This window comes from Sphaerodactylus townsendi, linkage group LG02, assembly GCF_021028975.2.
Source record: "Sphaerodactylus townsendi isolate TG3544 linkage group LG02, MPM_Stown_v2.3, whole genome shotgun sequence".
Lineage (NCBI taxonomy): Eukaryota > Metazoa > Chordata > Lepidosauria > Squamata > Sphaerodactylidae > Sphaerodactylus > Sphaerodactylus townsendi.
The window spans coordinates 163,201-187,709 of record NC_059426.1 but is presented as its reverse complement, the minus strand read 5'-3'; the positions used below and the strand labels follow the sequence as shown (position 1 = coordinate 187,709).

The window sequence follows — 24,509 nt, the reverse complement described above, 5'->3', positions numbered from 1 at the left end:
CCCTCACAGTGGTGAAAATTACAGGAAATCATTAGCAGTTGTATCTTCAGACCTGAACCAGCATTTCCACCAACTTTGCTGTTGGTCGTGTATGTGAAATGTACCACCAGGTGGATGGGCTTGTCGTTCATTTATTTAACATACTATAAGCTTCCAGTGTCATCTGGGCAGACGGATGCTAGAACCTGAAAAGAACAGCAGGCAGAGTCATAATTTTGTTTGTGTGCATGTTAAGTGGCATCAAGTCACTTCTGACTTATGGCAACCTTATGAACGAATGCCCTACAAAAATGTCCTGCCCTTAACAGCCTTTCTCAGATCTTGCAAACTGAGGACCGCGGCTTCCGTTGTAGAGTCAATCTTCTTCTCATATTGGCCTTCTTCTTTTCCTGCTGCCTTCAGGTTTTTCCAACCTTGCTGTCTTTCCCAGTGACTCCTGTCTTCTTATAATGTGACCAAACTATGATAGCCTGAGTTTAGTAATTTTAGCATTTAGGCTTGAGACAATACTAAACAGTTGAACACCTGAAAGGAGACGTGCATGTGTGGAAGTCAGTTTCTCAAGTCCCCTCTTTCCCCTCGGAGTCTGTTTACTGGAGTACCAATATTTTCATAACGAATTAGTGGACCCAGCCACGCGTTGCTGTGGCTCAGTCTGGTGAAGTGGAAAAGAAAGAAAAGGGGAAGCGAACGGTTCGAACATGTGTCATTGCACAATGCTTGCAAGGGAGGGGAGGGGCAAGGGGCCCCTCACTCCCCTCCCTCTCTCCCGTTCCCTTGCATGGCACCCCGCCCCATCCCTCCCTAACATTCCCCTTCCTCTGCTAAGGTGGGTGGACCATGTCCAGGTGGCGGGCCCTGTCTCTTTCACTCCCTTCCCTTGCAGGTGAATTACCTAGCTTAAAACACGCTGGGAGGCATGAGCTACATTGTGTTCAAATTTCAGAGCGTTTGGTTCAGCAAACCCCCGGACCCTCCCTCACCTTCCCCTTCCTCCGCTAGGGTGGGTGGGCCATGTCCAGATGGCGGGCCCCATCTTTTTCACTCCAGATGGCAGCGGTTTTCAAGGAAGGCATGGTTGTTTCCCTTGTATCAGAGGGAGTTGCTTTGACGGCCAGCAGATGGCGCTGTTGCGGAACAGAATTGTGGTTCCATCTGTCACAAGTGTGGCATGTACACAATAACTGGCACAGTTGTGACATGTACACAACAGGAGGTGTGGAAACAGTACGGAAACCTGGCCGCACGCAAATGCGACATTGTGTGAAAATTTCAAAGCAATTGGTCCAGTAATTTGGGAGATTACTTGTCAGCAGAAAAATGCACATAGTTTTATATATATATATAGATTAGTTGTGAAGGGCGCCTGCATATTGACATGAAGAACCATCAATCCTTGCCCATTCTTAATACTGATATATATATTTCTTAGGGAAATGTAATATTCCTAGGCATGCACCCTTTGTACGTGGTGTGGTATGCATTAACTTCCTATGTAGAAACCTCTGTTACATTGCAAAATATGGCAAGAGAAGGCTGGCTCATTATTGGATCTCCGTCACTGGATAGCCTCCATACAAATGCCCATATGGTTGCCCACTTGCCTGAGAGATCATTTCAGACCTCTGTTATACCCACAGTGAGTGACAGACAGTTGCAGAATGTTGTGATGCCCCTGCAACCTTCATGAGCCACCAGCATTGAGGGAATGGCTGTCATTGTCTGTAAACTGGCACAAGCTCACTGTTGAATCCTACACCGTTTCTGCTGTTCAAATATTGGCTGTTTAACAGGGGAGTAACTATGAATCGGTTCTCAGACATGGTAAATAACATCAAATGGGTGTGTTACAGTGTCTACTAGCAATGGTGAGCTTAACCAGAAAAAGATGCCCTCCAGATTACGCACCTTATTTTGGTGTGGGGGAACAGAACTCTTGCGATAGTCATTTCTAGGAGCCTCTCAATGTTTTTTTTAAAAGGAAGTGTCCCTGGTTGTACTCCGAAAAGGACGGGTGAGGGCTTATACGAGAGAATCTCTGAGGGGATCGTTTTCAAAATGAGTTGCGTTCTTCTGTCCCTTATGTTAAGAAGAAAGAATGTGTTGGGTAGCTCCCCTGAAAACACTGAAGAACTTGACAGAGCCAGTGAGATGAAGGAGAGAGAAGCCGCCCTGTAAGTTTGCTGTCAGCGGAGCGGTCTGACTCCATCTCTGAACGATGCTTCCGCTTCTGTGGGTCGCAGTTTTTTGCATTCCTGAGTTTTGCTTGCTCACTGTGTCGTCGCGTACGACAGCGGAGCCTGCTGAGAGCTAACTGTCTTACGCTGGTCTGCTGGAGTGTGTGTGCATTTCGTCTTTAACCCCCCTGCTTTGTGTTGGCTGCTGCTTCTGAAGCACTGGAATACAAATGGAACATGATGTATTCTTGCTTTTAAGTGAAAGATGTTGTGCTTCACAAATAATATGTTAATGCCTGATGTTCCCTTTTGTTGTTGTGGTTGATGTTATTGTAGCTATTAATTTTGTGTCAGTTGGTAATGAAGTAGGGCATATTATGAAAAAAGTGTACAGTTAATTAAAAAAATATTGAGGATAGCTTTCTCCGAATAAGACGGCACCCTGTCATATAAGAAATACAACTACATTCATAATACTATTTGGGGTTACAGGTAACGTTAGAGTTGCCAATACCTGGGATACTTCTTTTCCTTTGAATTGTCATATAATGGAGAAACTCACAAGGTAATCATTTCAGCTCAGACTGGCCCAATCTCAGCAGGAAATCACCTCTGTTCACCTCTGCTAGCAGCCCTAATAGCCCAGGCTAGCCTGATCTCATCGGAGCTTAGATGCTAAGCATGGGTGACCAGGGCTGACCATGGTCAGTAAGGAAGATGGGAGTTGCTATGCAGAGGAAGGCAATGGCAAAACCACTTCCGTTCCATGCTTGTAGCAGCCCTAATAGCCCAGGCACCCCTAATCTCATCAGAAGTTGGAAGCTGAGCACATTTGATCAAGGTCAGTAAGGAAGATGAGAACTGCTATGCAGAGGAAGTTACGGCAAACCACCTCTGCTTATCTCTAGTAGCAGCCCCAATAGCCCATGATCTCATCAAAGCTTGGAAGCTAAGCAGGGTCTAGCATAGCCCGTACTTAGATGGGAGACCACCAAGGAGGTCCAGGGTTGCTATGCAGAGGAAGGCAATGGAAAATTCACCTTTGCTTATCTCTAGCAACACAAGGTAGCCTGATCTTGTCAGAGCTTGGAGACTTAGCAGGGTCGGTGATGGTTAGTACTTGGATGGGAGAGTATCCAGGAAGTCCAAGGTTGCTATGCAGAGGCACCAATGGCAAACCACTTCTGGTCTGACCTTGTAAATCCCATGAGATGGAATTTCATGGAATAGTCAGGAGCCCACTGTGACTTGATGGCACACTTAATTTTAATAACTTCTTTGATCACTACAGCACTGAGATAGAGAAGTCACATCCATCAGCTAGACAGATGTTGGAAACACGAGAGCAGTTTGGGCTGCAGAGCTGGCAATCCTGAACCCTTAATTGAGAAGAATGAAATCAGATCAGTGACAATTTTGTCTGCAGGCAGAGTAGCAGTTCTATCTTATGCAGAGCTATTCTAGTCCATTGATTTCAATGAGCTTAGACTGGAGTAACTTTAAGTTCATTGGAGTAATTGCAGTTAATCTGCAAACAGGAATAACTCTGCATAGTTATTCCTTCACGTAAGCCTGTTGGATGCCTACTCAATTTAACAAATGAGCCAAACAAAATATTGTCAAATGGTTTTCACAGCTGGACTCAACAGGCTGTTATGGGTTTTTCGGGCTGTGTGGTTGTGGTCTGGTCATTTTTGCTCTTAACGTTGCACCTGCATCTGTGGCTGGCACCTTCAAAGGCTTGTCATGGTAAGATGTGCTTCTCCAGTGAAAAACCTCTGAAGATGCCAGCCACAGATGCAGGAGAAACGTTAAGAGCAAAAACTACCAGACCACAGGCACAGAGAGCCCAGAAAACCCACAACAGACTAAACACTGTGCTCTTTGGTTTTCTGCAGAAACACATTTTAGAACCTAGATGAAGATTCATGATTCAGTTAATTACTGCAGAATCCAATAGCAAGTACACTATTTCCACATTGCCAGTTTAACCTGTACAAAACCTGAACGAATACACCTGGTGGAAAAAAAAAACATGTAACAAGTGCACAACTCTTTAGTCAACATTGCAGTGAGAAAGCTAGCATTCAAAAGCCTTGTAACAATCCAAGTATTTGGGTGCTGTGTGGTTTCCGGGCTGTATGGCTGTGTTCTAGAACACGGCCATATAGCCCGGAAACCACACAGCACCCAAGTGATTCCGGCCGTGAAAGCCTTCGACAATACATTAAATCCAAGTATTGTTTTGGCATTGATATTTATGTAATTTTTGCATTTATCCTTGTAAAAAATCTGTAGGTGTCTAGAATTCCTTCTACAAAATGAGGCCAACCCATCAATCCAGGACAAAGACGGATACAACACAGTTCACTATGCAGCTGCTTATGGACACAGGCAGTGTTTAGAACTGGTGAGTAGTCCCTGTTTGGGCTGGAGATGTAACATGCAAAAACAGCTCTTATTCATATTCAACATTTATTCATATACATTCATATTCTTTTTACTCTGCAGAAGTGTTACTGTGATTTTTCGAGACTTAGTTAACATTAGAGCTTTTCATATTTGGGATCACAGTGGCTTGATGCATTGGCTCATGACTGCCACCAGACCAGTGAGAATTCTTCTTCCCAACATGCTGAACCAGATCATGGATTTTCTTGGTCTAAATTTAGACTTCTTTTTGTTCTCATCATTGTTGTGGGGATAGTATCGGACCTCTGATCTCTTTCACCAAGGAATAGTTTTCAGTCATCCATCTTTATTATGGTCCGCAAGTCATGCAGAAGCAGTTATGACAGTGGTGGCGAACCTATGGCACGGGTGCCAGAGGTGGCACTCGGAGCCCTCTCTGTGGGCACGCGCAGAGTTCATCATGCGGGGGGAAATCGCCCCCCCCCCACATCTAGGCTGGCCTGGGCCGCTGGGCTCAATTATTAGCATCAAACCTAAGACCGAGTTTTGGGGAAGCAGTGTGGGTAACCCTGTTAAGCGCTGTTAAACCCCACTGATTTTCATGTGAAGAACTAAAGCGTGTTCCTTTACCTGGGAGTAAGCTCGGTTGCTGGCAACGGGGCTTGCTTCTGAGCAAACCCTCCTAGGGTTGTGATTCGAAGAGTTGCATGGTTGCTTCAAAGCAAAGCCACCCAACTACCACCAAGCTTACTCCGGAATAACGCACGCCTTGGAGCCAACCGGTTTTTCTAAACTGAAACCTCATTATTCAGGTTAAATTGCCGTGTTGGCACTTTGCAATCAATAAGTGGGTTTTGGGTTGCAATTTGGGAACTCTGTCTCAAAAAGGTTCACCATCACTGAGTTATGAGCAAGATTAATTAATTAATTAAGTTAAAACCATCTCAACATATACAGATCATCTTAGCATATCAGACAATGAAACAGGTTTGTAGGGATGGCTAACCTGTGGTGCTGCAATTGGCCAAGTCAGCAGGGGCTGATGGGAATTGTAGTCCATGAACATATGGAGCACCATAGGTTGGCCACCCCTGGGTTAGGGGGTTATCAAAGAAAATTACTTATTTTTCGGAAATGTGGTAAAATTACTGCAGCGGCTGTTATTTATGTGAACTATTAATTTTTGGATAGCCCAGTAATGCGACTGATTGGCGCATGCTAGCCCAGTCTGGTCAGATCTCAGAAGTTAAGCAAGGTCAGCCCTACTTAGTACTTGGATAGGACACTGCCAAGAAAGTCCAGAGTTGCTATTCCGATTCAAGGGATGGCAAACCACCTCTTAACATCTCTTGCCTTGAAAACCCCACCGTGTCCCCATATGTCAGCTGTGACTGGATGGCACCCCATCGCCAGTGGGACTAATAAATGGCAGCCACTTCCGTGTCCCCCTTGTGTCAGAATGAACAGAGCAACTGTGTATCACTAACCATTATCTCTAGAAAGTAAAGGCTGGAAGCTGAGTTGCTGCTGAATTATCCTCAAAATGCCAAAGACTTAACGGGCAGATTTGGAGGCCAGTGTCCAGCAGGGAATTTGAACTGATTTAATGGCCAAGGTATAACAATACTGTTTGCAAAATAACAGCGACCAAACTTGGTCGCAGAGTTCTTGAGTCAATTGGACTCCACAAATCATCAAGGAGGAGTCTTTGGCGAATGCATGGAAAGGAAGAGCTGTTTTATTAAGTAGTGACATGGTGACAACTGTGGTTTTCCAGCTCCTGTATCAAAGGACACCTGTTTCTCAAACCGTGCAAAACATTGTCCAGTGTTGGCTTGAACACGTGCTGGGCTAGTGTTCTGGCCTACAGTGGTGGTCATTGTGGCCAAAGTCTGAAGCCTACAGTTTCTAGTATTTACAGGCGGTCTTCTGTCCAGGCTCAGCCACACTTAGTGTCCAAGGTCAGGTGCAATTGGGTGTGACTTGCTGCACATCCTACATGGCAAATATATTGATTAACCAATAGCAAATCAGTAAGCTACCTAATTAATGCAGGTAACTAGCTATGCAATGCCCCATTGGCTATGCTAAGCTAGCTAATGTTTACTCACAAATTGTATCATTAACTCTTTCATGACGGAAGAGCTACACTTGCTTACCCCAACACTTGCATGTTACTTTCCTTTGCTACACCTGGGACTGTTGATGGGAAGGAATTCTACCTGGTTACCTAACTGGCGGCTGGGAATCCAGAACGTTTAGCTTCCTCATAGCAAAAGATGCAGTTTAGTAGTGCACAACCATGATTGTGTATGGCCACTATTTTTGGGTGTGGCTGGTGGTGATGCTTTTGCATTCCTTAAAAGGGTGGGAAGTCAAAGATCAACCAGCTTCATACTTAAAAGCCAACTTCAGGCTTTGACTTCCCATCCTTTTCAGGCTAATATGCAACCCTAGTTCAGGGAGCTGTTGGCAGCTGGGAAAAGCAGTCATTCCCGCTGCCTTTTAAAAACCTCAACCCAGTCATTCCTCCAGCAGATGGGCTGGAGTCCCTCACTCTCCAGCAGATGGGCTGGAGTTCTGGACCCTCACACGGTCCAGAACCCACTCCTTAAACACCCACCCTTATCTCCAAAGGGATTTTTCTGGCTTAGGAGGGTCTCCGTGTAATTAATAAGTTTCCCTCTAGTCTTCCACCAACTAGGCCTCTAGCCCAGGGGTCTGCAACCTGTGGCTCTCGAGATGTTCATGGACTCTAAATCCCATCAGCCCCTGCCAGCATGGCCAATTGGTCATGCTGGCAGGAGCTGATGCGATTTGTAGTCCATGAACATCTGGAGAGCCACAGGTTGCAGACCTCTGCTCTAGCCTCTGGTGTGCACGGATCCTCTTGTGGAAACAAGGCTGTCTCCCCTCAGTCTGAGATCTCTTTAAGAATACAGGCCCCCTTTTATTTATTTATTTATTTATTTATTCCACTTTTATACCGCCCTCCCCCAAAGGGCTTTGCCTTATTCCCCTTTGCCTCTGGCTCTCTTGGCCCTTAGACACTATCTCCTTCGACTGACTCTGAGGAAAATGACAGCGTTTGTGTCACACAATCTCTCCGGTTGCTTTCCAGACCCTGAGTTCTCCCTCTCCTCACTGACAGTCTTCTTCCTGCTTTTATAGCAGACTGTTCACCCTATTTGTGGCTACCAGCTATACCATTACAACCCAGCCAATCAGGTTGCCCTCTGGTTATCTCTGGGGTGCTCTTGTCCTGGCTAGCTGCACCTTTTCTCATTAGCCTTTTAATAGCCTAATCCGTCACAGGACCCAAGCAGAGAACTTTCACATCTCCTACTTGACCCTTTCTGCTGGAGGAGCCGGGGACCTTCTCGGTGCAAGCAGAGGCTCTTCCACAGAGCCATAGTAGAGCTGTGTTGGTTATTCCAGTAACTTCACCCCACTAGAAGAACAGGCTTCTGCCCACCCGTCTCTCTCAGCAAGAGGCAGTGATATGCAAATCTATTTCAGCTTCATCACACAGTCACAAGCAAGAGCCACCCAACTATTGTTCTCATCGCAGGTTATTATTAAAAGATCAAGCTGAGAATATTTTTGTTTTGTTTTGTCTCCCTGTCATCACGTAGCCTGGAAAGTAAAGGAGGCTGTTTTAAACAGTATGTCACACTACCAAAAAGCAATTACTCTGATTCTTGAATGCCACCCATTTCTATCTGCAATCAGCCATTCATAAAATGTTCGAGTGATAGACCCCAGTATTTATGGATAAGTATATGTCAGGCATTCCTCTGTTCTTTCACTATACTAAAAATAGCACCCCACTCCCCTTGCTTAATTCATTCAAGCATTCATTAATCAGAAATAGAAACTGAAGTCGGTTGATAATATTTCAGGGTCGTGGATGAGATTAATATCACTAGACTGTGTGGCTTTTTGTTAACTGCCATTCCAACAAAATGTCGTATTACAGAGACACTGTTGTGAAATATAGATTTTTGCCAGCATGAAGTGGAAGGGCAGTGGACTGGTAAAAATGTGTCACGTGTGGTTTAGAAAAGCTGGAACAAATGTCTTTCTTTTCAGTGCTAAAGTTTCTTCATTAACCATTGGGAGTTAATGGCTATTTTATCTTTCAAGCACGTGCATTTGTTTAGAGCATGTAATTTCCTGTTCTTATTTTGTTCTGGTTTTTTTTACCTCAAGAGAAAACAAACACTACCTGAAGTGCTGTCTCTGATTTTTCTGATGGAAGAATAAAATATAAATGTGCTTCTTTGACCTTTGACCCTTCCCCTCCTCACAAGTACCTCTTTGACTCTTAAATGATTCGAAAGCCATGCTTAGAAAATTATTTTGAAATTAAGAGTTCTGCATTATGGCAAAAAAGGGGGTACTTCCTAATTTTAAAAAAGTGTTAACTGTAACTCCAGTAGTGAAATCCCCCTCCTCCCAAAAGGTACCCAAGGGCTGATGATGCAGAGGCCGATTACAGTGCGCTGGTGACTGAGCCCCAAAGCGGCAAATATCCTTGTATATCGGTATATCGGAGTGGAAGTGGTGGGTGGCGAACTTCTTTGTACCGATGTACAAGTGAGCTGCAGCGTGACTCTTGCTCTCGGCTGTGGAAAGCAAGAGCACTTCAGGCGCATTCCTGATCATGCCATGGCGGGGCAGACAGCAGGTAAGCTCTCCCATCCGTATTCAGCTAAATATCATTTGGTACTTCTAACTTGGAAGCCAATTCAGAGGCAACAGTTGGATTTTTGTCCTCCTTTGTCTGCTTTTCATACAGGAATTTCTTTCTACATTCCCGTTAATTTTTCCTAGCACTCTGCACTCCTTCTTCAACACTGAATTACAATAATAATGCAATGTAGAGTTCAGAGCGTGTAGCTTCAGAAAAGTCCCACGGTGTAGATTAGGTTCACAAACGAAGCAATTAGGAACCCACTGTTTGGCGTCTTGGGAAAACTTAAGTGTGGCCATCGGTACAGGTAAGTTCCCCCACTGGGAAAATAGTGACTCCCTTGTGCTGTTTTAGGTCAGGAGCCTGGCATGTGGGGGAATTATAAAACCTCCTTGGCCCCTTTACTGTGGCTGACTAGATGCAAGGTGTTTGCTGTGTGGTGGAGGTGAATGCCTGCCATGGCAAGATTTTTTGTACGGACATATTACTTCTAGCCCCACTTTTACTTTCCACTCTCTATGGCAAGCAATTCACTTACAGCATGATTTTAATTTTGCTTTGCTATCAGAGCAGGACAGATTTGCCAGTGGCCGAGCTTTGCCCGAACACCTTCCCTCTGCCCACAGTCAGCCTGCCTAGCCTTACCCCCTCCCCTCCCCACTCCCTTGCATTACTTTTCATACTTCCCTCCCCCTCGTTGTCCTTTTCTGGTTTTACAGTTGCTGCCATTACTCCCCACTCACTTCCCACCACTTTTCTTTAATCGTTTGTCTTTTTTATGTTGATAGATCGATCTATTGATAGATCAATAGATCAATCTGTTGATAAGATTAAAGTAAAAATTAAAGCACACGTGTGCAATAGAGACTGCGAAACATTGACCCCCGAGGAGAGGGGGATCTTGGCCCTGGCCCCCTAGCCTATGTGGCTGTTCACCCAGGTGGGTCCCATGACCTAAGGAAGCAGCTTTTGTTGATTCAAAAAAGACTGCTTGGGACAGAGACGGAAGGTCTCCCGGTGACCCAACCTTGTCATTAGACCCTTGAGAAAGTAATTTCCCCCCTCATCAGCTATGCCCCTACCATTTATGTTATTTATTATTTGTTTAATGCCACCTTTTCACCTGATTAGGATCCTCAGAGTGGCAGCCATGAAAATGTTTAAACGTTTCAACAGGACAGTGTTTAAAATGATAACATATATCAATAAAAACACATAAACAATGCCAGAACCAGGGAAGATGTTGTGGGGAGAAGTTTGAAAAAGTGTGGCCACTAAAGCCAGCAATGTTGGGCTCCTGCGTACCAGGGCTCTGATACCGTAAGCACCTTCTTGTGGACATGCTTCAAGACCCCCATATTATGAGAAGCCCCCTGCCTCCACTTTGAACTTGTATCTTATCCCCGAATTTGTTTTGGCAACCTAACGTGTTCTTAATTCCTCCTTTCTGTCATGCCCTTGCTTCGAGCCAGGGTGGCATAATGGTTAAGAGTGTGGTGGGCTGGTTTTGATTCCCCACTTCTAACATCAGCAGCAGGCTCTCATCTGGTGAACCAGGTTTGTTTCTCCACTCCTCCACACAAAGCCTGCTGGGTGACTTTGGGCCTGTCCCAGTTCTCTTAGAACTCCCTCAGTCCCAGCTGCCTCATAAGGTGTCTGTTGTGGGGAGGGGAAGGAAAGGAGTTTGTGAGCCGCTTTCAGACTCCTAACGACTGAGAAAGGTGGGGTATAAATCCAAACACCACTTCTTCTGAATGATCCTCCAGTTACACATTTCCAGGGATGAAATGGCCATTTAACTTGCAGGGTCATTTTCTGGCAGCCCACTGCCCTAGAGGGTCTCTGGCAGCCAATCGTGAGCCCAGCCCAGCCCAACAGCTTGGCCCCAGCTTCACGGGCCTCTGCCAACGTGTGTCAGCTCACCAATTGTCTCTTTCTGCCCAGTTGCTAGTTTAGGGGAGAAACCAGTGGGTGAGCTCCCACCGATTAGTGGCTCTACTGAGCTGTATGGGACCTGCTTCAGGTCCATTTTCATTTGCCAGCTCACTCCTGCATGTTTCCCATGAGAAGTATTTTGGAAACATTAACAAATGCTTTTATCCAGCTTGCATAACATTCGAGCCAAATTGAGGCTTTCATGTGGACTGTTAAAAGTTTTGTGTAGCAGTTAGAATTAATGGGTTATTTCTCATCTCAACAAAGCTAATCTCAACCACTGTATATGAGAAATAATCCAGTAATTGTTTCATTCGCAAAACTTGTGAGGGCAAAGCGGTTGGAGTCTTGGTTCTCCTGACGTTGTTCCCCAGTCACTTTCTCTCCTGGTTTCACTAGTTTTCTGAAGAGCATAAATTAAAATTGATGGCCTCTGAATGCTATAAATAACTCCAGGAGGCAAGCAAAGTATTGCAAGTTTGGAGGCAGGATGAACTGCACAAGCAACTAATTAACTGCGTGAATTAGATGCCCTGAACCCTTCAGGAGAGGTGGCCACCGAGAGACTGATGCTTAAGAGTCAGAGGCCATCATGGCCCAGTGGAAGAGCCTCTTCTTGGCCTGCACACAGCCCCAGGCTCAGCCCCCAGCAACTCCAGTTAAAAGCATTCAAGTCGTAGGTGCCTGAGGTGCTGCTGTTAGTCAGAGTTAGACAATAATGACTTAGAGGTTCTAAGACTCTGACTCAGTACAAGGCACCTTCACATATTCAAACGATCTGTATAAAGTGTTTGGAATCACGGTGTAAAGGAGGTTCGACAAATCAAGAAATTGAGAGGAAGTTATCACCCAGGGAGTAAGAAAAATATTTTAGCATCAAGGGTTTATTGGGTGGCCAGGGCCGACTACTCACTGGTACTCTGCCCTGCAGAGAGGGTAAGTTTCCTCCTGGGCAGAGGTTTCTGCACTGACGTTATCCCTCTTGTGGTGCCAGAAGCCCCGAGGCTAGCGAGGGCAGGGAACCTCTCATGTTTCCCCCTCACTTTGGGGTTTTGCTCTTTCTAGGTCACTCCCCCATCCAACACAAGGTTGAAGATTGCTGACTTTCAGAAAATATTGATATATTCTTATACTGATATTGTGATGTTGTCCAGGCTGCTATTATTGTTGTTGGGTGTTTTTTTTGAGAAATGCTGTCGACTGGTCCCTGTGAGGCATGGAGGGGCAGGGGGAGAGACTGTCTTCCCCCCACTTTTCATAGGGATCAACAATTGGCATTTCTTTAAAAAAAACCACAGACCTGATAGCAGCCTGCACAATAGCGATGTAAGAAATATCGATATTACATGTAAAGGGCTTTTTTAAAAAGCCAGCGATCTTCAATTTTGCTTTGGACAGGGGAGCAACCCGGAAGTAGGGGCAGGCAGGCAGGCGGGGGGGGGGGGGACATCCTTGCATGTAAACAAGGAAACGCGAGGAGACCGTCGCAGGAAGCGCTCCATGCATAGTGGGCCCTGTATTGTCCCATACATTTCTTTATTGGTAGGTTTCTATTTCCTTTCCAATTGACAGGTGCCTAACTCCTTCTGCCACAATAGAAAGCTTTGAGCTCTGGGACAATTAATCAATGTTTCTGAAGTCTTGGTTTGCATTTTTACCGTGCAGCGTACTATAGGGCAATCCCATGCAGAGTTACTCCAGTTTAAACCCCTTTATTTCAGTTGGCTTAGACGGAAGAAACTCCATTTAGTAGTGCGCTGAGAGTCATAGCTGCATTCCCTATAGCCACACTGTGTTTCTTCACCGTTTTCTCTGTTGTGTGCTGCAATAAATGTGATGTTTTACTAACATGTTGTCAGGATGCCATTCCTACTAGGGTGGGGGTGGGGAGGGGGATGGACTGTACTTGTGCTTTGCTTTTAGCTTTGCAGGTGTTTCTCAGATCCTGCCCTTGAGACTGTGTGGGGAAGATGGGCTGGACTTTTCTGTATCTGCTGGTTGACATGGGGGGTGGGGATTGCCTGAACATATTGCCAAGAGTTTTGGTGCCAATGGGCCAGAACTGTCTTTCTCTATTGCTCTGCTGGCATGAATAAAATCCTTGAACCTTTCAAGCAAGTTGTTCTGTGAACTGAGAGTCTGACACGTGTGTAGAACCAGTCTGAGGTTTGCAAAAACCAAAGCCTGGAGGTATTTACCAGGTCACACACGTGTGTGGGTGTGCGCTTCTCCAGTGAGTCTGTGTGGTGTATGGTGCAATAAATAATTATATCAAATCCCCATGGCAGTTTATCCTCAATTAGCATGAAGAATGAGGCTTGGCGAGAGGTACTGGGGAACCATCACTAATATCTTTTTGAGCCTCTTTTTATACATTTGTCATCCTGCGTTTCTGCCTGTGTGTCTCCAAGCCTGGGGAGACATCAGGTTGCTGTCAAATTGATGTTTCTGCAGGGGCGTAACGAGGAAAACTGGAGCCCTGGGCAAAACCTGAGTTTGATGCCGCCCCATGGGTGGTGGAAGCTCCCCCATCCTCCTCCTCTGGTGGCTTGTGGCTTCCCCCCTCCCTGCTGGCTGAACTTAGGCGCCCCCTTTACCAGCAAAAAGGCATGAGAATGTGGGGGGTGGGTGGGCGGTGGCGGGCAGCAGCGGCATCTAGGGGAGAGCGGCGCTGTCGGTGGGTCAGCCAGGTGCGCGTGCACCCCTGACTGCTAGTCCTGCCACCCCACAAAGATCCATCCGAGGACGCAGCAGGGCTGACAAGAGGCGGAGTACAGGCATCAGGTCTTGGCAGTTCGGCTCGGCTCCGCCCAATCTGTTGATCAGGCTGAGCTGAGCCGGTTTGGAGGCGCTTGGAGGGCCAAGGGCCTGAGCCCGCCCCCTCCGAACTCTGCGCGATCTGAACATGTGGTAACATCCGAGATTCTCGGATGCATTTTTATTTTTTGGTGTTTTTTTGCATTTCGGCCTGCAGGGGGCGTATTTTTAGAGATATTGGCACCAAGATTTCAAGTTATCATTGCTCCAGCACATGAAGCCTGCTGGGTTCCACAAAAACAGCATTTTTAAAGCTAGTGACACCAAAATTTCAGGGTATCTTCAGGAGACCGTCCTGATAGCACCCCCCAAGTTTGGTGAAGTTTGGTTCTGTGGGGCCAAAGCTAATGGATTCCCAAAAGGGGTGCCCCATCCTCCATTGTTTCCAATGGGAGCTAATAGAAGATAGGCTGCCTCTTTGAGGATCCATAACTTTAGCCCCCCTGAGCCAAACTTCACCAAACTTGGGGGTGTCATCAGGACAGTCTCCTGAAGATACCCTGAAAGTTCTGTGACTGTGCCTTCAGAAATGTGCACCCCGCAGGCTGCACCAGAAATTCCCCATTGACATCAATGGAAAAAAAATCAATGCAGAAGTTAGATTCTTGGGCACATTTCTGGAGATGCTTGTCAGGGGTGCAATTGTTAAGCTAGTGACACCATAATTTCAGGGTATCATCAGGAGACTGTCCTGATGACACCCCCCAAGTTTGGTGAAGCGGTTTAGGGGGGACAAAGTTATAGACCCTCAAAGGTGCAGCCCCCATCTCCTTAGCTCCCATTGGAAACAATGGGGGATAGGGGCAACCTGTTTGGGGGTCCATAACTTTGGACCCCCTGAACCAAACTGCACCAAACGTGGGAGGTATCATCAGGACAGTCTCCTGATGATACCCTGAAATTTTGGTGTCACTAGCTTAACAATTGCACCAGAATTGGAGGAAAGGAAAGTCACTGACAGTACAGAACTGCTTTGAAAGATGACGTCCTCTTTAGGCCTTGGAAATGCAGAAACACTCTTGACTGAGCTAGATTCGAATGCAGTAGAACCTTAAAAGATCCACAGAATTTTCGAGGGAAAAAAGCATTGAAAACTTATACCCTGAAAATCTTGTGACTTTCTACCAGACTGGAATCTATACCGGACTGGAATCTATTGCAGACCGATATGGCTACCCTCTGAAACACTTTGACTGCTTTCAGTGCCTGGTGTCCAAGAGCGATGTCATGTGTGTTAGGTGCTGCATGCCACTCAAACTGCCTTTCCTGTTTTGGCCACAGCAACTGCTGAAGATAGCAAACTGGTTTTATATCTTTGAGCATCGGCTTGAACAGTACGGAAAACCTCTGGTTGCAGACACTTGTCTGTGCTGCATGTGTTGTTGAGGGTCTGTACCAGAAGTGATGTTGTCAACAACTTGGGAGGGGGGAATGTCTTGCCTATTTAACAGTAGCACAATATGCAGGAAATGGGCAGCGGCAAGTTTTCATAGCACAGAGCTACATCTTGCCTGGTAACTAACGTCCCACAAACCCCCTGTTAGATGGGATGGTGCCAAGCGTATCCCGAGTTCCATTACAAAACAATTGTTAATAAACAGTTGATTATTTGAACTTCTCGCCTGGTCATGACAGGAGGGCTGCAGGTGAAATTCCTTCCCTCCATGTCCACCAACACCAATCAGCAACAGGACCGCCAGTGGGCAGTAGAGTGTTGCTTGTATACTGAAAAAATGTGGGTAGATTGCCTTCTCTCTCTCCTTTTCTGATCTCCCTCCACAGTTTTTACTGAGCTATAATACAGATTCCGTTTTCTGCTGTTAATTTTCTGAAAACAGGTGTGATTTTTAGCTGTTATTTTATTATCACAGATACAAAAGTGTACCACTTTTTTATTTGTTGTAGCTTCTAGAGAAAACCAGCAATGTTTGGGAGGAATCGGATTCAACAGCTATGAAAAGCCCTTTGCACTTGGCTGTAAGTATATGAATGTTAGCATTGGGGTCAAGTTCAAATAATCAGACTCTCCTGCAAAATGTATCTGTCTACCACATTTGCATCCCTGTGAGATAGAATAATGGGCCTTTCTACTCTTATTCTTGTAATTTGTGTGTCATAGGCCCCTTCCTCAAATGCAGAATAATGCACTTTCAATCCACTTTCAATGCTCTTTGCAGCTGGATTTTACTGTGCAGAATAGCAAAATCTACTTGCAAAGTTGATTCAAAATGTATTATTCTGCTTGTGCGGAAGGGACCATAGTTCATCTTTTTAATCCTTTTCCCCATGTAATGTGCTCCCTCTTGTGGTCAATTTGATATTACACCGCTGTATCTCTGGCTTATTTCCCTGTACTTTTAAAGGAGAGAAACCCTAAATCAATAAGGGCACACAAAAGTCAAAATGTGAAAAAGGCCAACAACTTGTTTAGTTTCCATCTGGATAGCTTGATGGTTCACTGGGGCTGCAGTTTGTGTCTCCCTGGTCAAAGTTCATTGTTCAGCTTATTGTAATATACTATCTTTAAAAATAGATTATTGAAAAGATCACGGTCAGATTTGCATAGATGAGAGTCAGTGTGGTGTGGTCGTTAAGAGCAGGTGGACTCTAATCTGGAGAACCAAGTTTGATTCTCCAATCCTCCACATTAGCGCTGGAATCTTATCTGGTGAACTGGGTTCGATTCCCTGCTCCTCCACAGGAAGCCTGCTGGGTGACTTTGGGCCAGTCACAGTTCTTCAGAATTCTCTCAGCCCCACCTGCCTCACAAGGGGTTGGTTGTGGGGAGAGGAATGGAAAGGAGCTTGTAAGCCCCTTTGAGTCTCCTTACAGGAGAGAAAGCAGGATATAAATCCAAACTCTTCTTCTTTGGGTAGGGTTGCCATCCTCCAGATGGGGCCTGGAGATTTCCTGGTATTACAGTTGATCTCTAGACGACCAAGACCAGTTCCCCTGAAGAAAATGGCTGTGCTGGAGAGTGTGGAATCTGAGGCATGGTTCCCCACTGAGGTCTTTCCCCTCCTCAAAACCTGCCCTCCCGAGGTTCTGCTCCCCAGATCCTCAAGAATTCCCCACTCCAAATTGGCAAGCCTACTTTGGGCTGACAGCACACTATTTTCTGAAACATCAGATACATAAATAAGGTGTCACTCTTTCACCACTGATGTCCAAATTAGCAATGGAGATTTCACTCATTGCCCGTTTTGTGTGTCACAACGACACAAGCCTTTATTGGCATACAAAACAGGACAAAATTTTAAAACAAAACAAGGTTAAGAAATGCAGTTAAAATTACTAATTTCCAGTATAAAATTTGCAACAGTTTCACAAAAGAGCACATCAGAGCTGTTCAGGAGATTGGGTATCTTATAACACTCTTGCCACTGAGAACATTGCAAGAAAATGGAATTCATGTATTTCATGTGTATCTCATTGTATTTAGGGCATACAAACAGAGAATGGTCAAGTGTTTCAACCGTAATCATATCACATGAACAAACTCTTTTAGAATGTTCCCTGTTTTGTGTGTCAGAGTTAACTTCAAGATACAGTTGTGATTTTAGTTGAGGTCTACGTATCCATGACATTTTTAGCAGAAGACGAAGTGGAGTTTTTTGTCTGTGCTTAAATTATATTATCCACCCCATTTCAGTGGCACCTGTTGGTGAAATAAATGCCATCCTCCACTACATTCAAAGAAAAATCCCACAAGCCTTGTAGGTTGTTCTTCAATTAAGGTTGCTTTGGGGGAAGCTCCATATTAGATAGTATCATAAAAATTTCCACTAATTTTAAAACATGTTGATAAACAAGGAATCCCCGATTTTAAAGGCGGCTGGAGCAATTGATAGCCCCTACAAACTTAGGAAAAAAATGGCTTTGACAGCTGAATTTAGTGGTCACATTATAAGAAAACAAAAGGTACCCCTGAAATGGGCCAATTAATATAATGTAAGCATAGGCAAGAAATTCCCATTTTGTTCCCAGCTTAAAATGTAACGTACGTGCAGACATCAATTAAAAGCACATCTGTATCTTGAAATTAGCTAACTGGAAAAGACAATAATGCTAGGAAAAGTTGAAGGCAGCTGGAAAAGAGGAAGAGATAAATTGACTCAATTGAGGATACCCTGACCCTCAGTTTGTAAGACCTGAGTGAGTTTGTTAACAAGGGAGGCTGTTGATTCCTAGGGTTGCTTCAAGTCAGAAGCAACTGGATGGCACAGAATACCTGCCCACCCTTCTTGGTGGAAAGGAAGAAGAAACCTCGATTTCTGCTGGGGTGGAGGCAAAATCTGCTCAACGTTGTAGAGATTTGTATGACTTTAATCTGTGATCTGATTTCCAGACGGCAGAGAATAGTTCTCCTGGAAAGAAGATGGCTGCTTTGAATGGCTGGTCTATGGCAGGGGTCTGCAACCTGCGGCTCTCCAGATGTTCATGGACTACAAGTCCCATCAGCCCCTGCCAGCATGGCCAGGGGCTGATGGGATTTGTAGTCCATGAACATCTGGAGAGCCGCAGGTTGCAGACCCCTGCTCTATGGCATTATACCCTGCTGACGGTCCCTCTCCTCCCTTACAGCCCGCCTTCCCCAGGGTCCGCCTCCAAACCTCCAGGAATCTTCCCGCCGGGAGGCACCCCTAGCTCAGTTGTGGGAAATAATTTACTATAACCAGGTGCTTCAGGTTTGCTAGAATAACTCAGGGTAAATCTCTTGTACCTAAGTGGTGGAAAATAAATGCTCAGATAGATTTATCCTCTATGGATGCATTTATTTTTAAAACATCTGTAGGCCTATAATGGTCATCATCAAGCCTTGGAGGTGCTTTTCCAGTCCCTGGGAGATCTGGATACTAAGGACGAAAAGGGCCGCACAGCTCTGGATCTGGCCGCTTTCAAAGGACACACTGAATGTGTTGAAGCTCTCCTGAACCAGGGTGCATCCATCTTAGTGAAAGATAACGTCACTCAACGCACTCCTCTTCATGCCTCAGGTAAGTCATGGAATCTGCTATGATGATATCTTGACTGCAACCCAGGAGTTGCAACTCGTGTGCAAAGGAGAGGATGAAAGGTTCAGGCAGTTGAGCAAACAAGCTGCTGTTTTGATGGACGGATGTCTTGCAGCCCATCCAGAGGGAGCCTGAGTCTGCCTGTGGGAACAGCTCATGGCCTTGCCAGTGGATTTGCCCTCCCTGGGGCACTTATTCCAGCAGAGGAGTGATTGCACCGGCATTCGGCCGCCATCGCCTCAATGCTGGAACATGCCGCTAAATGCTATGCCACTGTCCCAACACCCCACCCCTACCAGCGTAGCAGGGTCAGGTTGGGGGTGTGGCCAACGGAGGAGCTGATGTTATGCTGGCAGGCAGAGGTGTTTCTAGGGAAAAAGTAGCCTAGTGCAAGATCTGAGTTTTCCGCCCCCCTTTGGGTGGCTGCCCTCCCCCACCATGATCTTGCCAGAGAGGGAAATATCTGTCTTTAAGTCCGTGTGTAAATGGGGGGGGGAGGAGGAGGGGGGGGCTTTCCAGTATTTTGCACTGAGTGTCACGTGTACCACTAGGACAGAAGTCGTGGGTGTGCCAAGGTGGCTTTGGACGTGCCCTGGGTTGACTTAGGAGGCGCTGATCTCCTTGCAGGTTTAGCCGTAGACTTCTTGGGAGGGAATCCACCTGCAGGTTTGGGTTTCTTTGGACAGTTGGCAGCCACATGACCAGGTTCGCCACAGTACAGACAAAGGCCTAAACAACGACGTCGCTCAGAGACGCTTTCAGTAGTAGGCGGTGGGGTGGTAGTTGAGGCAGGAGTTTTCTCTGTATTTTAACTCTTCTATAATAGCTGATCAGACGGTTGATTTTCCCGCTGTCCAGGAAGCTTCCAATATATATTCAGGTTTCTATATTAAATAATACATTTCTTCCTTGTAGGGATGTGGTCACAGGCGGGCTCATGGGGGAACATTTGGAATTTGGGACAGAATGCTAAATTAAAAAAATGTCTTCTCTTTGCAGTCATCAACGGACACACTCCATGTTTACGGCTTTTATTAGAAGTTACCGATAACCCCGATGTGACAGATGCCAAAGGACAGTAAGTTCACTGGGATTCGATGTTTTGGCATGATCTGAATTGGCACCTTGATCATTTTGAATGTCTTTCTGAGCACTGAAACTTGAAGATGGGAGCGCTGTTGTGCTGATCAAGAGAATCTCTTGTGCAGCATTTTCTGATGTCCACAAGGATTTCCCGCCTTCCCTCACCAGACGTGTGGTTGTCCCTGACAGCTGTGTTGCAGGAGGAGGGGAAAGTGACTAGAAAGAAGAAGAGGAGGAGGAGGAGTTTGGATTTATACCACCACCACTTGTAAGGAGACTCAAAGGGGCTTACTAACTCCTTTCCCTTCCCCCCTCGCAACAAACACCCTGTGTTTGTTGTGGGACTGAGGTAGGTGGGACTGAGAGGGCTCCGAAGAACTGTGACTAGCCCAAGGTCACCCAGCTGGCATGGAGTGCACAAGCTAACCTGGTTCACCAGATAAGCTTCCACAGCTCAAGTGGCAGAGCAGGGAATCAAACCCAGTTCCCCAGATTAGAGTGCACCTGCTCTTAACCACTATACTACGCTGGCTCTACTGCCAGCACTACTGCTAAAGGCAGGTGATAACCTGGAACTTTAAATCATAATTCTTCCACAGAGTCTTCAAAAGAATTGCCACTGTCTCTTACCAAAGATAGCTGCAACTTGAAAGCACATTTTGATTTTTTTCTGAGGTGGGAACAGATACGTTAGGGACTTGTAAAAAAGAATATCCTTGTTCTAGGGCTCATCCAAGTCAGCAGTGCTGAACAGGTGAGAAAATACCTCTTAGACCTCTTCTGTATGGTATTCAAAACTGCTTGTTGTCATGACAGGCAGGAAGAGGTTGAGGGAATATCACAAAGGATTTCATGAGGACGGGCGGGTGAGGTCTGCATGGATGGAGGCGTCTCAAGCAACTGGGTGGGATCTGTGTGGTCAGAAGTGCAGTTCCGCTTTTTCCTCTGCTGCTGTCGTGTGCCTCATTGCAGGGCTGGGGCTTTGCAAATAGCCATGAAGACTGAGGTTGTACGTGCCTGTGGACCCTGTTGTCTTGGGTTGTGATGGGGCTTGTATTCTTGAATGCTGCTCTCCCAGGTGGGGCGGGGGGGGGGATTTTTCCAATGTAACGCATTGAAGGGGGATGTTCTGCCCCTTGGTTCTGATGATGGTCTGATTTACTGGTTCTGACAGAAGGTGGACTCCATTAATTGACTGATGCAGATGGTTGCCAAAGAGGGGTCAAAGTGGAAAGAAAGTCCCCAGTTCACTGGCCCTTCGGTCTCCCCCACCTACGGGCCAAATGAAGCTGACAAGTTTTTCACTTGAAGTGTTAGAATACCTTTTGTCATCTATCTTCCCGCCTCCCCCCCCTTGCCCCCCACAAACATCCTTAATAGTGGAACCAAGCATTGAGTCATAACATAGCCGCATTATGGTTAGTGCAGGTTGGTTCTGATTTTTCAGTGGGTGCTCGGCAAGAAGTGGTTTGGAGTCCGTGGTGCCCCTGCTGACACGTGTGTTCGCTCTCTCTCTCTCTCTCTCTCTCTCTCTCCCCCTCCAGCTTTAAGAAGACAGTAAAAACCAACAGTAAAATGGTTAAACGTGAGCCATTTAGAGTAAGTTTAGAAGACTGTCAGTTTGGTTGAGACCATTTTCAGAAAGTTAATGTTTGCAGCACATAAATTTCCCCTCATCATATAAATCTTTTTATTGTATCCGCAAAGTGTTGTCTGAAAAAAGAAAACGCACAAAATTGGTTTGAGGCATTAGTCGTTTTTCTTCTCTTAGGACCCCACTGATGCTGGCCGTGGCCTACGGGCAAATAGACGCCGTGTCCTTGTTACTTGAAAAAGAAGCATCTGTGGACATGGCTGATATCCTGGGCTGCACTGCTTTGCATCGAGGGGTAATTGTTGATTTTACCACACTTGATCATGTTGTATTTATGTCGCATGTTTACAGGTTGTATTTCTGCATTTGCCTTCTAAAGTACATTGGATACCATTAGTTTCTAGTGTCTGTAGTAGTGGAACAAAATTTAAGTTCAGGAGCACCTTGAAGCATTTTTCAGGGAATAAGCTTTTGTGAGTCAAAGCTCACTTCGTTAAATACAGATTCCAATCGGGAGCTGACCATTTAACCTGGGCTGCACTCCCCAGGATGTCCCCCTTGGCTTGTGTGCCCTGCTCCCCTCCTAGGCCTCCTCACCTGGGCCTCCTCTTAGGCCCCAGTCCCCAGGGCTGCCTGTGCTTGCCTTCCCTTCTCTGGGTGAGCATCTTTGCCTGTTGTGAGCAGGGCCATCTTCCCTTGCCCTCCCTGGGGCTTTTCCAGGTGTATCTGCCACCCACCTGAGAGCTCAGGGCTGCTTCCCTCATCCCAGGTGTTTCTTTTCTGTCCCAGCCATGTCAGGCTCCTGAGCATCCCTTGCTATCGGCTCTGCCACCCCCTCGTGTGGTCCTTGACTCCTTTGAAATGTGCTGCACGCCCATGCATCTCCTCCTCCTCCTCCTCCTCCTCCTCCTCCTCCTCCTCCTCCTCCGCAGCCTTGTCCACCTGGCTGGCTTGTCTCCCGGTCAAGCTGTTTAAAGACTCCTGACACTGCTGCGTCCTGGAGGATGTGCTGCTGACATCCATGGGACCATAAAAACCAATTAAACTGGGAAGCACCAAAAGCCAGCCCTCTTCCTCTCCTGTTTCTGTCCAGCATGGTGTGTGCTGCAGAGTGCTCAGAAACAGCTCTGCCTCCCAGGCTCCCCTGTCATTCTACTCAGCAACATTTGAAGCCTTTCTTCAGCCCTGAAACGACTTTCTACAGCGAGTGGCTCTTCCACCGAAGAACGAGACAGTTGAGTTGGTTGAGATCTCCTTGGGCTTGGAAGAAGGCTTCAGATTTCACCTTGTGGGTGGGTGGAGGGGTAGGGAAAAGGGCACCGAAGCACATTCCTGCTTGGCTGCTAGCAGAAGTGCGCTTGTTCTTGCCTCTGAATGTAGAGAAGCCAGAGGGAAGGGCCGTCTTGAGAAAAGCGGATGCTACTGGAGAGGCAATGTTTTCTATTGTTCTGCAGTTCCCTCTCTACCGAACAAACTGGATTTTCTAGATGTTATGACAAACCGCAGTTAATACATACCTCAGTCAATAAACTAGGTACAAATCATAGTTTATCATTCCTGTTTAGTACCTACCAACATACAGAAATGTGTTGTGTGGCCTGCACTAAACTACGTTTATCCACGGGGCTTTCTTGTAGCCACCTTGTGATTACTAGTCATATCAATTTTGTTCATTTGAGTTCTTCAAATAGTAACAGCAACAGGTATATAAATAGAGCATGGCCGTATAAAGGTAGCCAAGGGCATCTGTTTTCAGCTGTGTTGCTGCCACTGTTACCACTGCATTGAGCTTTCGGAGCAGTATAACTGAAAGCCAACGCCCGTGTTTTGCTTTTGTGTTTTTGCCATCAAGTCACAGCCAACTGGTGGCTGACCCGTAGGGCTTTCAAGCCAAGAGACATTTACAGGTGGTTTGTCATTGCTTGCCCTGGTAGCCCTTGATTTGGTCTCCCATCCAAATACTGACCAGGACTGGCCCTGCTGAGCTTCCAAGATCTGACGAGATCAGGCTAGTCTCAGCTATCCAGGTCAGGGCAATGCCTTGCATGCAAAACACAAAGGCACTCGGCAATTCTGTCCACAGCATTTTTAAAACATGCCACATATCTTCTATGTAAACTACTTTAGCATAACTATTCTTGCCTTTATAATTATTTGTTTTTGTGTGTTTGATCAGATCATGACGGGGCACGAGGAATGTGTCCAAATGCTATTGGAACAAGATGCACGGATTTTATGTAAAGACGCCAGAGGCAGGACACCCCTGCATTACGCGGCAGCTCGTGGTCACGCCACGTGGCTGAGTGAGTTAGTACAGCTGGCGCTTTCGGAAGAAGACTATAATTTTAAAGATAATCAGAATTATACCCCGTTGCACTGGGCTTCTTATAATGGTAAGCTTTTCTGTCCAGCTCCAATTTAGCATATGGTCACCAGTAAACTTTCCAGTCATTGCCAGCTACATCAGAAACTCTTGCTGTGCACTCAATAGCACTGATTGCCAATTTTATTTCTTTATTAGTCATAAACATGATTAGATAACATGAAATCATATAAACCAATATCAAGACACACCAATTAAGTTTGTAAGTTAGAAAAATTCTCAGTGTGTGGTCTAAAGGAAGTTATTTCTGAGGATCCCTTCAGAGTTTAATCCTGGCTTCCAGCCTTGGGTAGTGTGTCTCTGCATGGGACACTGACTCTGGCTAGCTGGCATGTGTGTATTTGTACATCATGGGAAACTAGGGTTAATTTCTCACTGAGATTGTCTGTGCAAGAAG

General features: G+C 46.0%; 1 protein-coding gene across 5 annotated transcripts in view; it reads left to right on the top strand.

The window, feature by feature from the left end:
- ANKRD44 (ankyrin repeat domain 44) overlaps positions 1 to 24,509 on the top strand; it is a 99,351-nt gene that overhangs the window by 47,525 nt on the left and 27,317 nt on the right. For 3 of the 5 annotated variants that reach the window (XR_007243453.1, XM_048483485.1, XM_048483486.1), the window contains exons 10-16: positions 2,091 to 2,174; positions 4,476 to 4,587; positions 15,943 to 16,014; positions 18,833 to 19,034; positions 20,052 to 20,130; positions 21,907 to 22,024; positions 23,906 to 24,122. Coding sequence is in view for 4 of the 5 variants with exons in the window: in XM_048483485.1 (XP_048339442.1) it covers positions 2,091 to 2,174; positions 4,476 to 4,587; positions 15,943 to 16,014; positions 18,833 to 19,034; positions 20,052 to 20,130; positions 21,907 to 22,024; positions 23,906 to 24,122 (884 nt within the window). In the remaining variant the exon portion in view is untranslated. The remainder of the gene's footprint in view (positions 1 to 2,090; positions 2,175 to 4,475; positions 4,588 to 15,942; positions 16,015 to 18,832; positions 19,035 to 20,051; positions 20,131 to 21,906; positions 22,025 to 23,905; positions 24,123 to 24,509) is intronic. The other 2 variants (XM_048483484.1, XM_048483483.1) reach the window with 1 other exon arrangement.